This window comes from Diadema antillarum, unplaced genomic scaffold (assembly GCF_040938485.1).
Source record: "Diadema antillarum isolate AM-2024a unplaced genomic scaffold, OU_Dant_1.0 scf00000081, whole genome shotgun sequence".
Classification (NCBI taxonomy): domain Eukaryota; kingdom Metazoa; phylum Echinodermata; class Echinoidea; order Diadematoida; family Diadematidae; genus Diadema; species Diadema antillarum.
This window is the reverse complement of record NW_027270970.1, coordinates 130,420-148,642: the sequence shown is the minus strand read 5'-3', so window position 1 is coordinate 148,642 and position 18,223 is coordinate 130,420. Positions and strand designations below refer to the sequence as shown.

The window sequence follows — 18,223 nt, the reverse complement described above, 5'->3', positions numbered from 1 at the left end:
TTTTGGTCCTTTCTCACTCTAAACCTTTATTTCATTTGAATGCATTTCTATTGATCTCACTCATTTTGACTCCTTAATTACGGTATAGCATTGGCCTATGGGAGTCTCACTCTCAACTAGTTTCCAGTGTTGGCAGCCCTGAGAATGAGCAACATTCTTGTAATTCACTGATAAAACAGCAAAGCAGTGACAACTAGAAACAAACAGAAGAACAATATCAACAGAGAAGCCCCACATAATCATCAATTAAGACCCTGGTCAAATATACAAAATTACTTCTCTCACATAGGCACTTTTCCCACGTGTTTATTTGTTTTTTGTTTTTTTTTAATTTCTTAATTTCCCTTTCAACCAAAACAAGGGCTGATTTTCAGAGGGGTTTATATTAAAAACAAACAAACACGTACATTCACCATTGTTTCACTGAAAAACGATGTTGTGTGATCACTAAAACAAAATATATACCAGGTACACCGCATACACCTCGTACACACACATATTGTGTACAGGCAGTATAAATACCAGTACACATAGGCATGCTTTTATGCCACAATATCTATATCAAATTTTGTTCAAATTGATATTTGATGAAGCCTTGTAAACCTTGCCCATGTGCATGCAGGGAGGTGACCTCCCTGGTATGTGTACAGTAATTGCTATCAATTACTGTTTATGGTGTGTATGCTTGACAAAATGGACTGAAGGTTGGACCATGTGGCAATTTCCTTATAACTGGCTATATACATGTACATGTATTTTCACACGTCCACATTGTATAACCTCCACTCCCTCTAATCTTGGTTAAGATATAAATTTTGTTACTTGATTTTTGCTTTGTATAGCACCATTACAGGGGCGGATCCAGGAATTCTGTAAAGGGGGGGGGGGGGCACCTTTATAAACTTAAAGGAGGGCACATGCGCCCCCATTTTTTTCTTTTTATTTCTGTTAATAAAAAAATAAATAAAGGGGTGGGGGGGGGGGGAGCACGCACCCAGTGCGCCCCCACCTGGATCTGCCACTGCCTTTATCTGTTTAGATTCTAACAACTTTTGTCATGCCAATGATTTGATTATCTACAACTTGGATGTCACGTAGTAACAAATTGTTACATGATGGCTTGACTTGTTGCAGCAAAGTTGAATTATTGTCCTGCCCTGAATTGCTTTTTTCAAAACCTAATCTAAGCTTTGGTTTATGATGGCCTAAGAGCATTATCCTTCTTGTGAAATCCTTGATAGTCTACAGAATTATCACACAGGCGTACATCAAATAACACTCAATCAAACAGATTACAGTGTACCGAAAAGATTTCAATGTATAAAAGATGTCTTTACTAACAAATATATATATAGACATTATGGAGATTGACAAAAACCTTGCACTCTTCCAATGAATAAATTTGAAGATACATATCTCCATTTGTGACATCATAAGTCAAAGTCATCATGGTAAGCACAAGGTTAAGTATAATGGGATTGTTCATCATATACATGTATGTCCTATAAGTTTAGTGAAATTCCTGGACAAGAAATACGGGGATTCCATGCCTTGTATTTTGCATTTTTATCATTACAAAGTGCTAGAAAAAAAGAATTACACCTAAAAACAATACAGAACAGGTGAAACTGCATTGAAAGCAATTTCAGTGCAATACTAAAGAGAAGATTGACACAAATGCTTAACTCCATGGAGTTAGGAGAAATCATAAACATCCATTCAATTCAAAATATTCATACTGCATTTTTAAAAAAGATGGTGCGATGGTACCACTTAAAGGGATGGTACAGTATTGGTGGAGATGAGAATTGGGCTTTTAACTTTTTGCGAGATATCAAGAAAACACTTATGATATAGTACAGAGCATACCATTTTAAAGAGGAATTCAAAGTTTATTTGATGAAAATCGGGTTTGGAATGACTGAAACATCCAAAAACAAAGTAAAACATAGCGATCGTAATAAAATGTGGGTCCCACACTTTATTAGAATCACTCTTTTTTGGATATCTCAGTCATTTCAAAACCAATTTTCATCAAATAAACGTTGAATTCCTCATAGAATTACATGCTCTTCCATATTTCATAAGAGGTTTCTCATTATCTTACCAAAAAATGTTAGAAACATGAAATTAGGTCTCAACCAAAACTATATGATCCCTTTAACATACCAAAATGAGCATCATAAACTCACATGGGCTATATGAAACCATGCCGAACCCTGAAAACGAGGGAATAATGTGCTGATCTGAAAAAACATTCTTTTTTTTTCGGGGGGGGGGGGGGGGATCTTGGAAGGATGGCATAATGCAACAGTTTTCCATATTTCATGTCCATATTTTCCAATATACCCATACACAGAAAGGGGGGTAATTGAATTCATGGTACATCATGAATTAAATAAAGAAAAATTAAATAAATGAATTACAAAAATAACAATTTGTCTTCCATGAGAATGATACAATGGATGTTAATACTCTTTGTCACCAAATGGTTTGGCATAGACATGTATATATACATGTATATATACATGTATATATGTGACTCTGCACCTCAAAACAAACAAAAAGTCGCCAGACATGAATTTTTAGTTAAGACCATATTCTAAAAGAGCAGACTTTAAGCTTTAAAATGATGTATAACTCAAATCAAATGGACTCTCCCAACCTATCTAAATATTGGAAAGAAAGCACAAACTCAGGAAAAGTGTGAACTGAGAAAAGAGGCTCTGAATTACAGTGTCTAGTCAAGCGCTTAATCTTTACCAAACCGTGCTGGCTGTGCGATGAATGGGACAAAAAAACAGGAAGTAAACCACCAGAGTAACAACAATGAGGGAATTATCAGATTAAACTGAAATTAAGCATGCCTCATAAACATATACTGTCCATAATTAATGTCAACTTTCAGAGCAGTAGCGCTATCCTTTCAAAAGTTATTAGAGTTGAAAGTGAAGAGTGTGGACAAGGTTTTTCAGAAATGAAAAAGGGATTCTAAAGACACACATAATCACACTATTCTACCGAAAATGTTCAAGATAAACTGCTAAAAAACACACTTTCCTGCCCGTTTTATGATACCAAATTTTAGCATAATGTAAAAGAAGACCCGCTCTTTCAGAAAATATGAAAAACTCAAGTTCGGCTAGGTTGACCCATTTCACTTATTTTCAGTCCTCACGCAAAATCAGTGTGTGCGACTTTATGTTCGTTTTGAGGTGCACGGTCACATATTATCAGCTCACAGGTGGCGTTACAGTCTATCATGCCATGTACCAAACTGGGGGGGGGGGGGGGGGGGGCAGGCAGAGACTCCAACCCCAAGCACCTTCTGATCTGGAGATTCTCCCACCTGAAACCCCTAGCAAACGGGAGACTGACTCCAACTTGATGTGCACAAAGCGCACATCACGAGCGCGAAGTTCCTGGCAGCCGGGGTCCAGGGCCCTTAGGTGGGCCCTGGGGCCCGTTGCATAAAAGTTGATATTATGGTAACTTTGCCAACCAATGGTAACTTCCATGGAATTCTTGATTTTGATTGGCTGTTGAGTATTGTTGCCATGGTAGTTACCATTGGATGGCAAAGTTACCATAATTGTAACTTTTATGCAACGGGCCCCTGGAAGCTCTAGGGTTCTAGATGCTCTCTTGTGCTATCTCAGGCTTATTTTTTAACATACGATGACATTAAGTAAGAAATCATTTCAAGCGGGAGACACAGAACCAGGGTGGGAGAAATTAAATCTCAAGGGGGAGAATGGGAGATTTTGCAAAAATGGGCTTTCAGCGGGAGATCTCCCGTCGAAAGCGGGAGAGTTGGAGTCTCTGGGGGGCAGGCAGGAGGGAGAAGAGGGAGAGGGTGGAGAGGAAGAAAAGCCTTTTTAGAGGACTGTAATTTAGCTTTTAGTCCTTGGAGAGGATGCATCCAGCTAGTAGTCCTTGGTCTCCATGCTTTCAATCCATTTTAGTTTAAAGATGGAATCACAGTCTATCAGGCGAGGTAAAAAAATTGGTGAGATGGGGGACATTAGTCTCATCCTTGGCTAATAGTCTTCCTCATCCTGAATATTTCCAGCGTATTCACAGATGGTGTCATAGTCCATTTTTATGATTGATTCCCTGTCACTCAGGAGCTGGACGTGAGCTATACACCTGACTTTGTCTCTCTTCAGCACCGTGCCAAGCTGGGGTGGGAAATAGATAGATAGATAGATAGATAGACAGATAGACAGATAGATAGATAGATAGGTAGATAGATAGAGAGATAGATAGAAAGATAGATAGATAGATAAATAGATAAATAGATAGATAGATAGATAGACGAACAGAGCAGAGGATGTGAGGTTAAACAACAATAACAAAATAAGAAACAAATAAACAACTAAACAACTAAATAAATATTACACATGGTCTGACCATGAACTATAACCACTGCTCACTATTTCTTTTCTTTTTGAGATGCTGGTCTCTCGAATTCCTATATTTCTATTATCAATTAATGTGATATAGGAGCTTGTGGGATTGTAAAAATCTATACTAGAACAGCTGCCAATGGCAATCCCTCCCCCCCCCCAAAAAAAAAACAAACAAAACAAACAAACAAACAAACAAACAAACAAACAAACAAAACATCATGAACAAATGAAACTGATGACTCTTCATGACTGAATCGAATGGTTGGAATTTCACACTTCATATATCAGTTCAGGGGTGGATATAGGAATTCCGTAACGGGGGGATGCAAAAAATATTTCTGGTGCTACTTCCGGGTTTCATTTCATTTTTTTCTTTTGATTTATGAAGAGAGGTCACATGCCCGGTGCGCCCCCTCTGGATCTGCCACTGCAGTTTAGTTTTTTAACCCACATGAATGGTGATAAGCCCATACTATCCCTTACAGCATAGACAGTGCAGTGATGCTCTTGGTTTAATCACTGACCTTTAACTCGTTGAGGATGGACTGATTTTGCTACAACACACATTTCCCATAGACACTTGCCCAAGTATACTTGGGACTCGTCCTCAACATAGTAAGACATTAAAGCCAAAACATAGTTCTTATATGCCTGCAGAACTGTCAAATTTTGCTTCAAAATGTATGTGTGCATAAGAAATGTGTGGAAAAACACTGTAATATTACAGGACTTCAGAGTTGGGTATTGACAAAATTGTAAAATATTAGCCAAAAGGTTCACTGGAAGTCCACAATCTCAGAACTTACCTGAAGGTGGTTGCTATGTAATTTTTCATAATTGATTATCGATAATCGACAAATCAGGCCACAGTGATCTTCTGCACTAAGCAAATTGCATGCAGCTTGTTGGAAAATATGATTGCAAGGGTACAATCAATCAATAAATAAATGTTCTACAGTCCCACAATTATTCCACACTTTTGATCTCAAAACAACTCATCCTCCTGGCAAATTGCATCACCCAGGTAAATTTCTTGGTAGACCCTTAGGATGTACATGTACTATTCAAAAAAGTATTGCAAGCAAATTCCAAATGGCGGAAGATGAATTTTTGCGCACTTCTGAGAACTATGTAAATGTATCAGCTTTAAGTTATGAATCCTTTGATAGTCAAAGGTCACTGAACTTCTCAGATAGCCAATTACCAACAGTACACTGTCACATGCCAGCAGAATATGGCCATTTGCTTTGGCCCAAAACATACCATTCAATCAGCTTGTGTGTTTTACAAATGAATGACTCTCCCTAACATTCCTGCTTGGCACACTGTGTACATTTGGTAGCAGCATTCAACTTCTGGATGGAAAGGTTGGTAAGGTTTGAAATATGGTTGCCAGTTGGGTCTCTTGTAATGTATTACACGAATATCACAACTGGATAAGAATAGTTATATGAGAACACTCACCTGGCCTTTCAGCTTTCCACTGACCACCATGACATAGGCTGGGTCTACCTTAGGGATCAATGTCTCTAGCATCGACTGGTGGATGTCTGTACATATAAAACAATAATTGAGAAGAATAAAAAATGTTTCTTGAACAGTGCCAAAACTTGAAGGATTACCAAGACGACTGCCACAGAAGTAACCAATAAAGTTACTACCACACACATAAAAATGGAAATACTTTTCAGGTAGCACATTGGAAAACTGAAAGAAATGATATTTCCCTTGTTTGAGGCCCCTTAAATTTCGCCCATGTAGATAGCCCAGTTACAAGGCCACATGATGACAGGAGGCTACAGATTACTTTCAATGCCAGAACATCTCATGTTCCAGCTGGTGTGACATTGTCTTGTCTACAACCACATTATCATCATCATAAGACATACATGCACTGTACTCCTGACTAAATTACATCTGCATATCTTTCTATTTCTTGGCCAAACAAAGCCATTATTAAGATTTGCTGATTAAAAATATCAACATTTGTATGTCAGATGAAGTATAACTTTCCATTGCAGATTTTTCAAATACACTTTGACAAGTGTGGATGGAGAAAAATGTATACTCTCTTTATGCTAATGCATCTGCCGTAGTTCTGGGATTCTGAATATTTGAATATTACACCTGCCATATTAACAAATTGTGGAGCTAAAAATCACGGTTGCATGTAACACAGAAGTCATAATCTCTAATACTGCTTGTGAAAACAGAATGAGACAATTCCTCTGCTAATCTCCACAAGAAGGAGAAGTCATATTCAAAGTCACCTTCAAGAAGTTTGCCATCATCCGTTTGACAAGTGCAGGTGTCTCTTGTGATGACGTCAATGACCTTGACCTTGGCATTGTAGTACTTCCCTTTCTTGTAGGACAAATCGATGAAGCGAACCCTGAGGGCAGGACGAAGCCAGTATGCTGCAGTACTCTCCATACCTTTGGAGCTGATCCCATGAAAAGAAGAATTTATCAATTTAACTCAGCATCAAATATGTTCCAACATGTAGTATCCCTGGATTGGAATCTCTCACAATGCATCCAGGTGCAGAGAATGTTATGAATGTGAAAGTTACACTTTACTTCATACACAATGGGTTACCAATAGAAACCTTTTCTACTCTCTAAATTAAAATGCACCGTGGCATCTACTGCTTGCCTTACAAAGTACAGCATGGGGCCTACATTATTTCCATGTATATTAGCATATTGACCATACACTGAACAAAGGGTTATCTTTGTGGAGAGATAGCCGTAGCATCGTCTTAAAGAGAATGATACTCTGCTTCTAACAATGCTGGGTTCACATCATGCAAATTGGGGATGAAAACATTGAATATAGATGCTAAATTTTTGCCTTGCATTTGAGGTGAATGTTTGAAGATAGCAGCAGTGGTCTGCACTTGCAATACATAGCAGGCAATATTAGCAGAAATGAGCTCTTTTCAGCCCCAAAGACAACTCAGAGGGTAAAGCTAACACATCATCAAATTTACTCTCGTGATGTCAGTTTAGATGTAGAAATATTTTGTCTGAAAGTGATTGGAAGATGCCTTATTCGTTTAAAAAAAAAAGATCACTGGAAATGATGAGAATATCTAATTTCCTTTCTGCCACAGCCAATCACAAGCTTCAGCCTGAATTTGATTCATGCAGCATTACAAACATTACTCCATACATGAATTTGCCAGACATAGAGAGCTTTGCACAAAAGGGTTCTCTTGTGCCTGTAATTTAACACACTTTTTGTGTGACTCATATGCCCCAATTCACAAAGGTGGTACAATCTTTGTCCATGGTTTAAACCATGGACAAAGATTGTACCACCTTTGTGAATTCGGGCCATTCAGTCTACAGTTGATGCCTCATCATTTTAAAGACCTGGTAGAGTTGGAATCCATGGCTGGCCCGATTGAATAGATTTTCTATTTGCTGCTCACTACGGTACATTCGAAAACCACGAATAGAGCCTGTAAGCAAATATAAGCATCACAGGGTACGCTCATCCGTAATGGTCGACTCCAATCAAGATTCTTCACTATGTGTGTCCTTACATTGAGATCAGTGATAAAGTTGAACAAGATTCGTTACAGAGATTCTTGAATATATTCAAGTCGGGCATGCTACCGGGTCTTTAAATCACAGGTTTAAAGACATCTTCTTCAATCTAATTTAATTCAGTTCAATTCAATTCAATTCAATTCAATTCAATTCAATTCAATTCAATTCAATTCAATTCAATTCATTTCAATTCAATTCAAGTCAATTCTATTCTGTTCTATTCTATTCTATTTCATTTTATTGTCCACTTACAGAATTATTTTATTGTTTGCATGCATACACATTACAAACACAAGGGAGTAGCATCCTTACTTATCAAACATTTTGGCAAGTTCAGTTGAATAGTGAAATTGATTACATAATGTCTTGCAGCATTTTCATTCTTTGCAACTTTTTGATAATGTATCAAATAATCAACACACAAAGAAGTGCACAGGGTGCATACCTTGATCTATCATGATCTGTTCTCTGTTTCTGTGAGTCCCTGATACTCCTCTTGTCCTCTCGTCTCTCATCACCGTGACGACCTCTACTTCCTTCCCCTTCACGTCGGCGGTCTTTACTGTGTGAACGGGATCCCTCCCCCCTCGACTCATTTTCAGCAGAATGTCTGTGCTTGCTTGCATGCCTCTCTCCATTTTTCTCATAGTCTCTCCTATTTTTATCACTCCTATTTGAGTCTCTGTCAGAATATTTGTCAGATTCGTCTCTGTCTGGTCCACCATGTCTGGATCGTCTGTCGTCTTTTGAACCGCTCCTTCTATCACCATCTCGATGTCTGTCATCTCTTGAATCACTCCTTCCATCACCATCTCGGTGTCTATCTTGCCTTTTCTCCTCAGTTTCATCACTCTTAGATTTCTTCTCCGCATGTTTCTTGAGCTCATCATGCCCCTTGCTGAACTTTCCTAGAAGTTTAATGCCACGATTAGAAAAAGAAGCATCCTTGAAGTTATTTGTGATAAACATACATAAAGGATCTCTAAGTAATTACTCAGGAGTTTTCATCAATGTTTGAATAAATGTATTGAGTAGAAAACTGATCATGGAGTCTATGTACATCATAAAACTTGCTGACAGTTCTTTAAAGTACAAATGTAACATGATATAAAAGAACAGGAAATCAAGGAATATAAGATGAAGCACATAATTTCTTTTTTCAGTAAAATTTGGACTATTACCTAACATTTACGGTAAGTTGTAACATTTTGAAGAGAGTTTCATATTCAATATATCCATGCATACATTTTGAGTAAAATTCAGCCCCCTCCCCAAATGTAGAACATTTTATTCATGTTTATCAGTTATTAAAATAGATCAATGTATGCTATCAGTCACCTCAGACTTAAACTAATGAGAAATGGAAAGATTTTTTCTTCATCATCCATGAGTCAGGCAATCTTTTGTCATCAGTGGTGACTATGAAAGTGACCTCAAAGTAGCATGACCCCACACACTTATTACATAGTAGGTTTTCAGTAATTTTTGGTTCTTTCTGTCACTTACAATACATACATTCCAGACAGTCTTACCAAGATCTTTTGCATATTTCTTGTAGTCCTCTTTGGAAACCAGTTGGACAGCAAACTGGCTGACCGTGGCAGATTGACCGCTCAGGGCAAACTTGACGACTACTCGTAAATTATCCTCATCCACACCTTCAATCTGTGATACACATACGAAAAAATAGAATAAATAAAATGAACAAATAGCATAGGTATGGTAATTATGAGGATGACTCATGTAGGATGTGCACACTGAATTACTGTTAAATGTCCGCGGTGGAAATTCATTCATGGAATGGTAGGTTTAAACACTCCACGCCTCGGGTAGGAATTAAAGCTAAAACAGCGTAGTGGTACTCGTAAGAGTTCAAAATTAATCTTTCACTGAATCACTTTTGCTGGTATTATATTGGAAAGCTCTACCAAGAAACTTATTCACCTGACTCTACTTGCAGGGATAATGAGTTATCTTTTGTAGCATTTTGAGTTCAAAAGCTTGATATAATAAAAGTTGTTATACCAACTTTTATTCCATAAGCGCCGTTTACTGAAGGGGCACTCACACGGCAGATTAAGATATGACAATATGAGGCCAGCCCATGTTAAACAGGGGTCCTTGAGGTCCATGAGGAGCACAGTTGCTTGAGCTGGCCTGAAATTCATGTGTAAATGGTTCGCAAAGCTGGCTCAGGCCGCCTTCCAGGTCTACCTAGGATCTTACACTATTTGTGACCCTGCATCACAAATCGAACAAAAAGTTGCCAGACATGGATTTTTAGTTTAGGGCAGATTCTGAAAGAACAGACTCTAAGCTTTATAATGATGTATAACTCATTTCAAATGGACTCTCCTAACCTATCTAAATATTGGAAATAAAGGAATTGGAAAAGTGAATGTGACAAAAAACAGGATGTAAACCACCGGAACAACAATGAAGGCATTAGCAGATTAAGCTGAAATTGAGCATGCTTTATTAACACAGTCTGTCCATGCCTAATACCAACTTTCAAAGCAGTAGCATCATCCTTTCAAAAGTTATTACGATTAAAAGTGAAGAGTGAACATAGGATTTTCAAGAAATGAAAAGGGGCCTCTAGGATGTACCTGATCTCACTATTCTGCAAGAAAAAAGGTTGTAGAAAAACTGCTAAAAACACACTTTCCCATTCATTTTATGATTCCATACTTAGAAGTAATGTTGAAGAATAATAGCTCTTTCAGAAAAAATGAAAAACTCAAGATTGACTCAGTTGACCTGTCTTACCTTTTTTGAGTCTTCACATACAATCAATGGATGCGACTTTTTGTTCATTTTGTGATGCACGGTCACCTTTTATGAAAGTGTTCATATGCTTAAAACTCACTGGATGCACTGGTGACAAATGAAAAAATGAAAAATAGAAAACAAATGTGGGTGTCTCTTGCCACTGATGAAACATGAAGGAAAGAATCAAACCAAATATGAGGAAAAATTCAACATACTTTGCCATAGAGATTCTTGTGTGGGCCACTGGTAACAAGAACAGCGCCACCTTTGGTGAATCCCTTTGGCTCCGTGTCTTCCTTTGGTGCAGGATCCCCTGGCTTCCTCTTGACCATCCTCTTCTTTTCTAGGTCATCCCCACTCCGTCTGTCCGCCCCAAGTCCTTGACCCTTCGGTCTTACGGTGACTTCCATGGGCTGAACTGCCCTGCAAGTTTCAGATGAGAGTCAACTTGATTGGTATAACAGGTACCTTTAATGTATGCAGTAGCAACATATGCAGAAGTGTTCAAGACTGTTCATGATTTTAATACTAGGAAACATTCCGAAAAGAAGCCATCTGTAAAGATTGGGGGCGGGGTATATAATATGATTTGGCACACCGTACCCTGGGGTACCATCATAACCCAGGATACGGCATTGTACCATCATAACCCAGGATGCGTGTTTTTTTTAGACGGCGCAGATTAGGGAAACTAAAAATCTATCGGGGACCCTATCCCTAAACCTAACCCTAATCCTAATCCTAACCCTAACCATCAAACCCTAACCCTAACCCTAACCCTAACCCCAACCCTAACCCTAACCCTAACCATAACCATAACCAAAAACCCTAACCCAACGTTTTTCCCATAGGTTTAACACGCGCCATGCCCCAATCTGTGCCGTCTTAAAAAAAAACGCACCCAGGATACGGCATTGTGCAGCGCCATCTCATGTCCATTATCATACAGTTGTGCAATGTTGTCATGGTGACTTCTTTCTCATCATCAGCGCCAGCATAAATCGGCGTGGCAATAATGATCTCAACGCCAATTTTCCTTCTGTCTCAACTTGCGTAATCTAATCTCGATGATAATACTAATTTCATTGAGTAACTATTCAAAAATGTATCATCATCATCATTTTTTTTTTTACTTTACCGTTTATTACACAATCATTAGATAATCCAAGAACTCACCCCATTGTCATTATCACTCATTCTAATTTTTTGTATAATAATACTAAAATATATATATATTTTTTAAACATTTTTTTTTTGTAACCCAGGGTACAGCACTGGAAAAAAAAATTAAAAATGGTTAATTTTCATTTGGCACCCCAGGTTGTGCAATCAAATATTGTGCAATCTAATATTGCATCAAATTGCTGTGAATAGCTCCAGATAGCACTGAGAGACTGCAGACCACTGGAAAGAATGCATTCTTGCTGGCTGAAGTTCTGCAGAATCCACATTCATATGACACATACTGCTTCTAAGAGAGAAATCTCTGTATTGGAATAGATTCTATATACATTACAATACTCTGCAAATGAAGGCCCTTAAAGTATTCACAAGGACTGCTTGTTCGTCACTGATTTTTTTTTTTTCTCTCTCTTTTTTTTTTTTTTTTTTTTTGGTGGGGGGGGGGGGGACTGAGATGCTGGAGCAAGCATTAAAAAGCAAACTTATGTAATCACAAGATATGTAATGATGGAAGTTACCAGGATGTATTGAAAAAGATTAATATATGAAGTAGATGTGTGACACTTGATTATCAGATATACAACATATTTTTTTTTCTTTTCTGATTACAATAATGCAACACATCATTGTGACAGTTTACTCAACAACAAAATGTGTGATGCTACGTCAACTGTAGCAACCATTACTTGATTTGTGCTGTGATACAACTCCATTGTATGCATAGATGTGACTATATGTATTTGCTGGGTCATCTAAGTGCATTAACACCTCCTTATGAACATCACCATGTCCCACCTTCAAATACTCACTTGGATGGAGTAATCTCCACCTCCCTCTTTGAATAAACATGACAACAAAAGTAAAGCACTCAGATACATTAAAAAGAGAGGCCAGGGTTTTGCTGCAGCTTTTGTACTTCAAGGTTAGAGTTGCGCACTCCTATTGAAGATCAAGAAAGACCTGTCGAGTTTTGCAGGCTCACTCCAACTCTAAAGCTGTACAAACACATGACAAATGAGTTGATGATACCACCTAGGCAGGTCTGACTCACTTCTTCATAGTGTTTCCAATTCCTTCTGTCTCCTTCCAGCCCATTCCACGAAGCATTGCCATTCCAAATTGCTCAATAGGAACCTCATCATAGTCCGCAGCAGAAGCCTATAATAATCAAGGCATTTCAAAAAGTCCCTTAGATTAGGAGAATGAGCAAGAAAGTCACCACTGACATCTTTTTCTGAGGGCGAAATGAGCTTGGCACACATCATTAGTCTACACATAATTGATGATGCATTGCATCAAAATAAATTCCCATACCAGCTTACATGAACAGAGGGTCATACACTCACAAGAAAGAACATTAGGATCCTGGATAATCACAAAACCTCCCTTACGTTTGGGTAGACGTGAATGGTATAAAGAACAAACTAAGTTGAATTCATTACCTAAGCACATTTCAGCATGCAAAAGGTGAGGGAATAATTGTAATGCCTTTCATACTTCTGTGCCATATTGTACTAACTTCAAGAAATGAACTTGTTGTTGATACAAAGTTAACTGAAATGAAAAGATTGCAAAGGAATTTCTTCCCACTTCGCAAAGAATATAAAGATTATATGCATATTAACAATATACTGAAAGATTATAATGTATATCAACAATATAAAATTAATATGCACATCAACAAGTCTAAAAACAATCAAATAACAACACCTCTTCAAAGTACATGTTGTCGCATCATCATGGGTACCAGTGCACTATAAAGAATCTAGAGAATATATGACCTGCCCATAAGATATTAAAGATTTAAAGATTCATTTCTAAATACCTCATCTGGGCGGATGGAGACATCCAATCTGTCGTCCGTCTCGAAGCCATCTGGAACCTTATTCTGCATGAGGAGTGGGATGGTCATGTTCAGGTCTTGTGTGTCCCTGCTGGCCCAATCCTCGTTGTACTTGGACACATCTGATGGTGAATGAAATATAAATTTTACTGATGAAACCCATCCTTCGAATACAAATTTGGTGAATATCATTTGCAATCCTGGAAGCAGAGCTCGACTCAATAGCTGAAAAGGCTTTCCATAAACCAGTTGTCTCTGAAAAGACCTTTCTTGTCAGGTTGCAAATACTAATTACCTGGCAGTCCATATATTGATTTCTGGTTCCTTTTCTTGAGTCCCAATAATCTGACCATTACTCAAGCATCTTTCCCCTCGTTTTCAAATTAATTTAGGTGCTGCGAACACATTACATTGGTCATTGCCGATATTTTGTTTGAAGATCTGTTACATGAAAGCCATCATGTTCACAATTGAATTGTGTTAAAAATAAGTACCTAGTGTCACCTACAAATGTAATGTCCACCTCTCAAACAAATCCAAAATAAACAACAGATACCAATATCTTGTTGCCACATTGCCTGAAAATCCTTTTCAAGTGCAAATGTGGATCAACTATTGCACATTCCTGGCTACCAATGACACATGAAAAATCATATCACTAATAAATAAATGTTCTCCTCCTAATAGAATAGGTCTCTGTCTGAAAATTGCTTTCAAGTTTCAGGAGAGTGTACTGACCTTTCATGATTTCTTTCACAGCTTCATTCTCCAAAGCATCACCAACTTGGGCTTGGTCACCATCTTCCTTCTTCCTCTTCTTGGCATGAGAATTCTGCTCCTTTTCCTCTAGTGACCCACTCGGCCTCTTTGCTTGGGCCTGGTCTGGAGTATCTGCTCCTCTTTTCACCTGCCATGCATTCCTCTGGATCAGTGGAATTACTAACTCTTTTGGTGCTTCCTTGGGGATGACACTGTAATGACAGATAGCCTCACCAATAATTTGCAAAGAATAAAACACACCAAACAGAAGGCAACAAAATAAATCTTGCAGTCTGACTGGGCTACATACACCAATCTATAAGCACTCATCAATCTAATATTAGATAGATTACGGTGTAAAAGATATACTAAAGGTCTACTGTGTGGAAGCTTCTACACATCTTGAATAATACTAAAATTGTATATATGTACAGATATAAAGTGTCTTCAGTATTACTCACATCCACTCCATGGGTAATAGTAAATTGCACAAATTACAAAATATTACTTTGCACGAACTGATTGGTCAATCTGCACATCTCCAGAGTTCTGAACCTCGGAACACTATTCTTGCTTACTTCACACCATCAGTCTGGCAGATGAGAAAAACAAAATTCTACAGCATTTTGTCTTTTTTGAGACTCAAATCACACAACTACAATAATTCTACCCAGGAGTTGTTTTACATGTTTACAACATATTTCAAGGGGAAAAAAGAAGAAATGAAATAGAAAAATCAAAAATCTGTTGACACACGTTCAATGCCAAGTGTCAGGTCCAATTTTAGGCACTCCTAAAGTTAAATTTCTTCACTAGAACTCAGTAGAAGCAAATTAATGTGGAAGAATGGTATCTGTCTTGTTTGAAGTCTGTTTGTGCTTATAATATTAAAGAAAAAAAAATGACACGGCAAGAGGAGCTGAGTTTGCTGTATTAGTATATTACCTAGTAGTATAAATCTAGGGTCAACATGGATGGTGAATTGACTTCACATGAATATAATCTCAAGTTGATTTCATTGCTGTCCCTACACAGAAATAGATGTACAGAAAGCACAAAGCAGTGCTATACTGGTGTATAAGAAACTGAAAGAATCAAGTCAAAATTACTGAACCAGGCAGGAGACACAAAGTCAATGATTTCATCTGGAAAACACCCACAAAAAACAAAACAAGGAAACACCTTTACATCACATGATGTTTATACAGCAATTCCATTCCCAGTAAATTCAAATTTAAAATTCATGTGTTGAGCTGAATGATACAAAATTTTAAATTTCTAGTATTAAGCAAGCTATTTATAGCTGTGATCACATGGTGATTGGTGATTAAAATTGGGGAAACAAAATATTCTAGAATCTACATGTATATTAATTCAAACAAGTTTTTCAGTGGCTATCTTTACGTCAACAGATAGATCCCACACAATATACAGTTTATATACCCGAAAATGTATAAATTTACACTTTCATATGACTGCATGTAAACATTTTTTTAGACCTGTCTACTCTAGAGGGACTCTCTAGTCGAGTCTAGTGGTGAGTGGCTGCTGTGAATTGTGAGTGCGCGTGCTTAGAGTCCAACTTAACATGCCACTAACATAGAATCCAGTACGTGGGACAATACTGTACATACTTTCATTGAATCGTGCTCTTACCTGGTTATTTTATTTTCTTCCACTGACAAAATCAGGTCCGTCTCGGCTTTTTGTTGTGAAGTATCGACCTCAGCAACTTTGGATACATCTAGCTGTTTAGTCTCCTTCTTTTTAGCAATGGCAAAGGAAACACCTGTCCGCTTTTTCTGGGTGTCTGCCGTGTCGTTGTCCATGTTGTGTTTTCTAGCACGACTCGGAGCTAGCACTAGGCTGAGAGAGGGCGCCAGCTCAAAAAGATCGTGTTTTGTTGTACCGCAACTGGAGCTGAGCAGTCAAACCTGTCTTAGCGACCACATGTGTATAGCGGCAACCTGCCGTATACGGCCGCTAGAAACATTCCCTCCCAGAGAAAAAGCATGTCAAAACACTTGTATATAATGATCACCTGTCTACAACGGTCACTTTTTTTCGTCACCTTCGGGTCGCCGCTATAGACAGGTTTGACTGCACAAGGAAAGAGGTCGCATATGCCAAACAAGATGTTACAATCCTAAAACAAAAATATTTTTCCATTATGTTCAAAACTGACAAGTGTGAAACTGTTCATCAGAGGGGATTTTATGCCTAATATATGGCTATTTGAATTTAGTGAATGCAGCAATATCAGTAGAACACATGTGAGTGAGAGCTGAGGAAAATCGGATTTAATCCACTCAAAGGTCAAGTTAATCCAATCATGTTGCGCAATACGGACGGACACAATTTGCATCATGATTCTGCGAGGTTACAAACATATTAGGTCCATGCAAATATAAACGGGTTATGCAAGAGGAAAAAGAAAATGAAAGACTAAGAAATAAGACTATGAAAAATAAAGAAATATACGTACCAGTAAAATGAAAGAGCAAAGTTGAGTACAATTTTTTGTGCAGTGTATCAGTTTTCTCTCATTCGTAACGTCCCAGTAGGTCACCGATATAATACATAAGTATACAATTTGTATATAAAATGATATTGCAAATACCTTTTACTCTCTCCATCTCTTTCTTTTTATGTACGAGTGCAATGTACAAGTATCATACTTATTTTTTCTTTATTTGATGATGACCTTAGTGTGTAAACTTTGAAATTGGCGTTTACCGGTATCTGTGTTTTTTCCCACAAATAGTAGGGGGCCTACATAAATACAAACACATACATACACACACTGTCTTGCACACATACCTGGGGTATTTAACAAAGAATCTGAATTGATATCAAAAGTTCAGATCAACTTGAGATTATGGTATGCTATCGGTTTCCTTGTCCAATTTTATTTAATTCTTTCAGAATTAAACATAAATTGTCATCAAAACTGAGAAAAAGAATCCTTCCGATTTATTTCATTTTGTTTATCAAAATGGCTGCACAGAGAAATCTCCAAAATTTCAATTTTTATTCGGAAGTTATAATATCATTGAAGACACACACAGTAGTTCATCATTTTAAGTTGATCTTAACTTTTAAGATCGACTTAAATTCTTTGTGAAACACCCCTGGGGGTGTTTCATAAAGCTGTTCGTAAAGTTACGAACAACTTACGAGCGACTGGTAATCAGTTGTGATGTGCTATACTTACCAGGGCCCTGTTTCATAAAGCTGTTCGTAAAGTTACGAACAACTTACGAGCGACTGGTGATCAGTTCTCGTGCTGAATTATGGAAATTCTGATAAGTATAGCACATCAAAACTGATCACCAGTTGCTCGTAAGTCGTTTGTAACTTTACGAACAGCTTTATGAAACACCCCCCAGAATTTCAATGATTCAGCACAAGAACTGATCACCAGTCACTCGTAAGTTGTTCGTAACTTTACGAACAGCTTTATGAAACACCCCTGGTCCACCTAGTCCGTAGTATACGCGCCTGTGTGTTCTGTGTGTATAACATAGACTGCTTGGCTAGTCCTACTGATTTGAAGAAACTGAAAGCTGTACATTCGCAAAGGTAATTTGGACAGTTGGACAAGATGATTATGTTCATGTTTATTCTTTATTATTGATTAGTCAGTTTATGACAGGGATATTATATGTTGATAAAAGTTATCGACAAAATCTAAGCAT

The 18,223-nt window shown here is 37.7% G+C and overlaps 1 protein-coding gene across 1 annotated transcript; it reads right to left on the bottom strand.

The window, feature by feature from the left end:
* Positions 1 to 4,040: 4,040 nt before the first annotated feature.
* Positions 4,041 to 16,354, bottom strand: LOC139717712 (G-patch domain and KOW motifs-containing protein-like). Its single transcript, XM_071629213.1, has 10 exons — positions 16,182 to 16,354; positions 14,505 to 14,737; positions 13,749 to 13,888; positions 12,975 to 13,081; positions 10,957 to 11,164; positions 9,502 to 9,634; positions 8,415 to 8,877; positions 6,683 to 6,855; positions 5,877 to 5,962; positions 4,041 to 4,181 (listed from the first exon to the last, which is right to left on the bottom strand). Exons 1-10 carry the CDS (start codon positions 16,352 to 16,354, stop codon positions 4,041 to 4,043), a joined length of 1,857 nt encoding a protein of 618 aa, XP_071485314.1.
* Between the last annotated feature and the right edge of the window lie 1,869 nt (positions 16,355 to 18,223).

What these genes read in the sequence shown, in the direction of transcription:
- LOC139717712 (XM_071629213.1), bottom strand. Translation starts at nt 16,354, where the DNA reads ATGGACAACGACACGGCAGACACCCAGAAAAAGCGGACAGGTGTTTCC. An exon ending in GAAATATGCAAAAGATCTTG is followed by an intron (nt 8,878 to 9,501) that starts GTAAGACTGTCT and finishes TTAAACTTCTAG; the next exon opens with GAAAGTTCAGCAAGGGGCAT. An exon ending in TGATGGCAAACTTCTTGAAG is followed by an intron (nt 5,963 to 6,682) that starts GTGACTTTGAAT and finishes TTATATGTACAG; the next exon opens with ACATCCACCAGTCGATGCTA.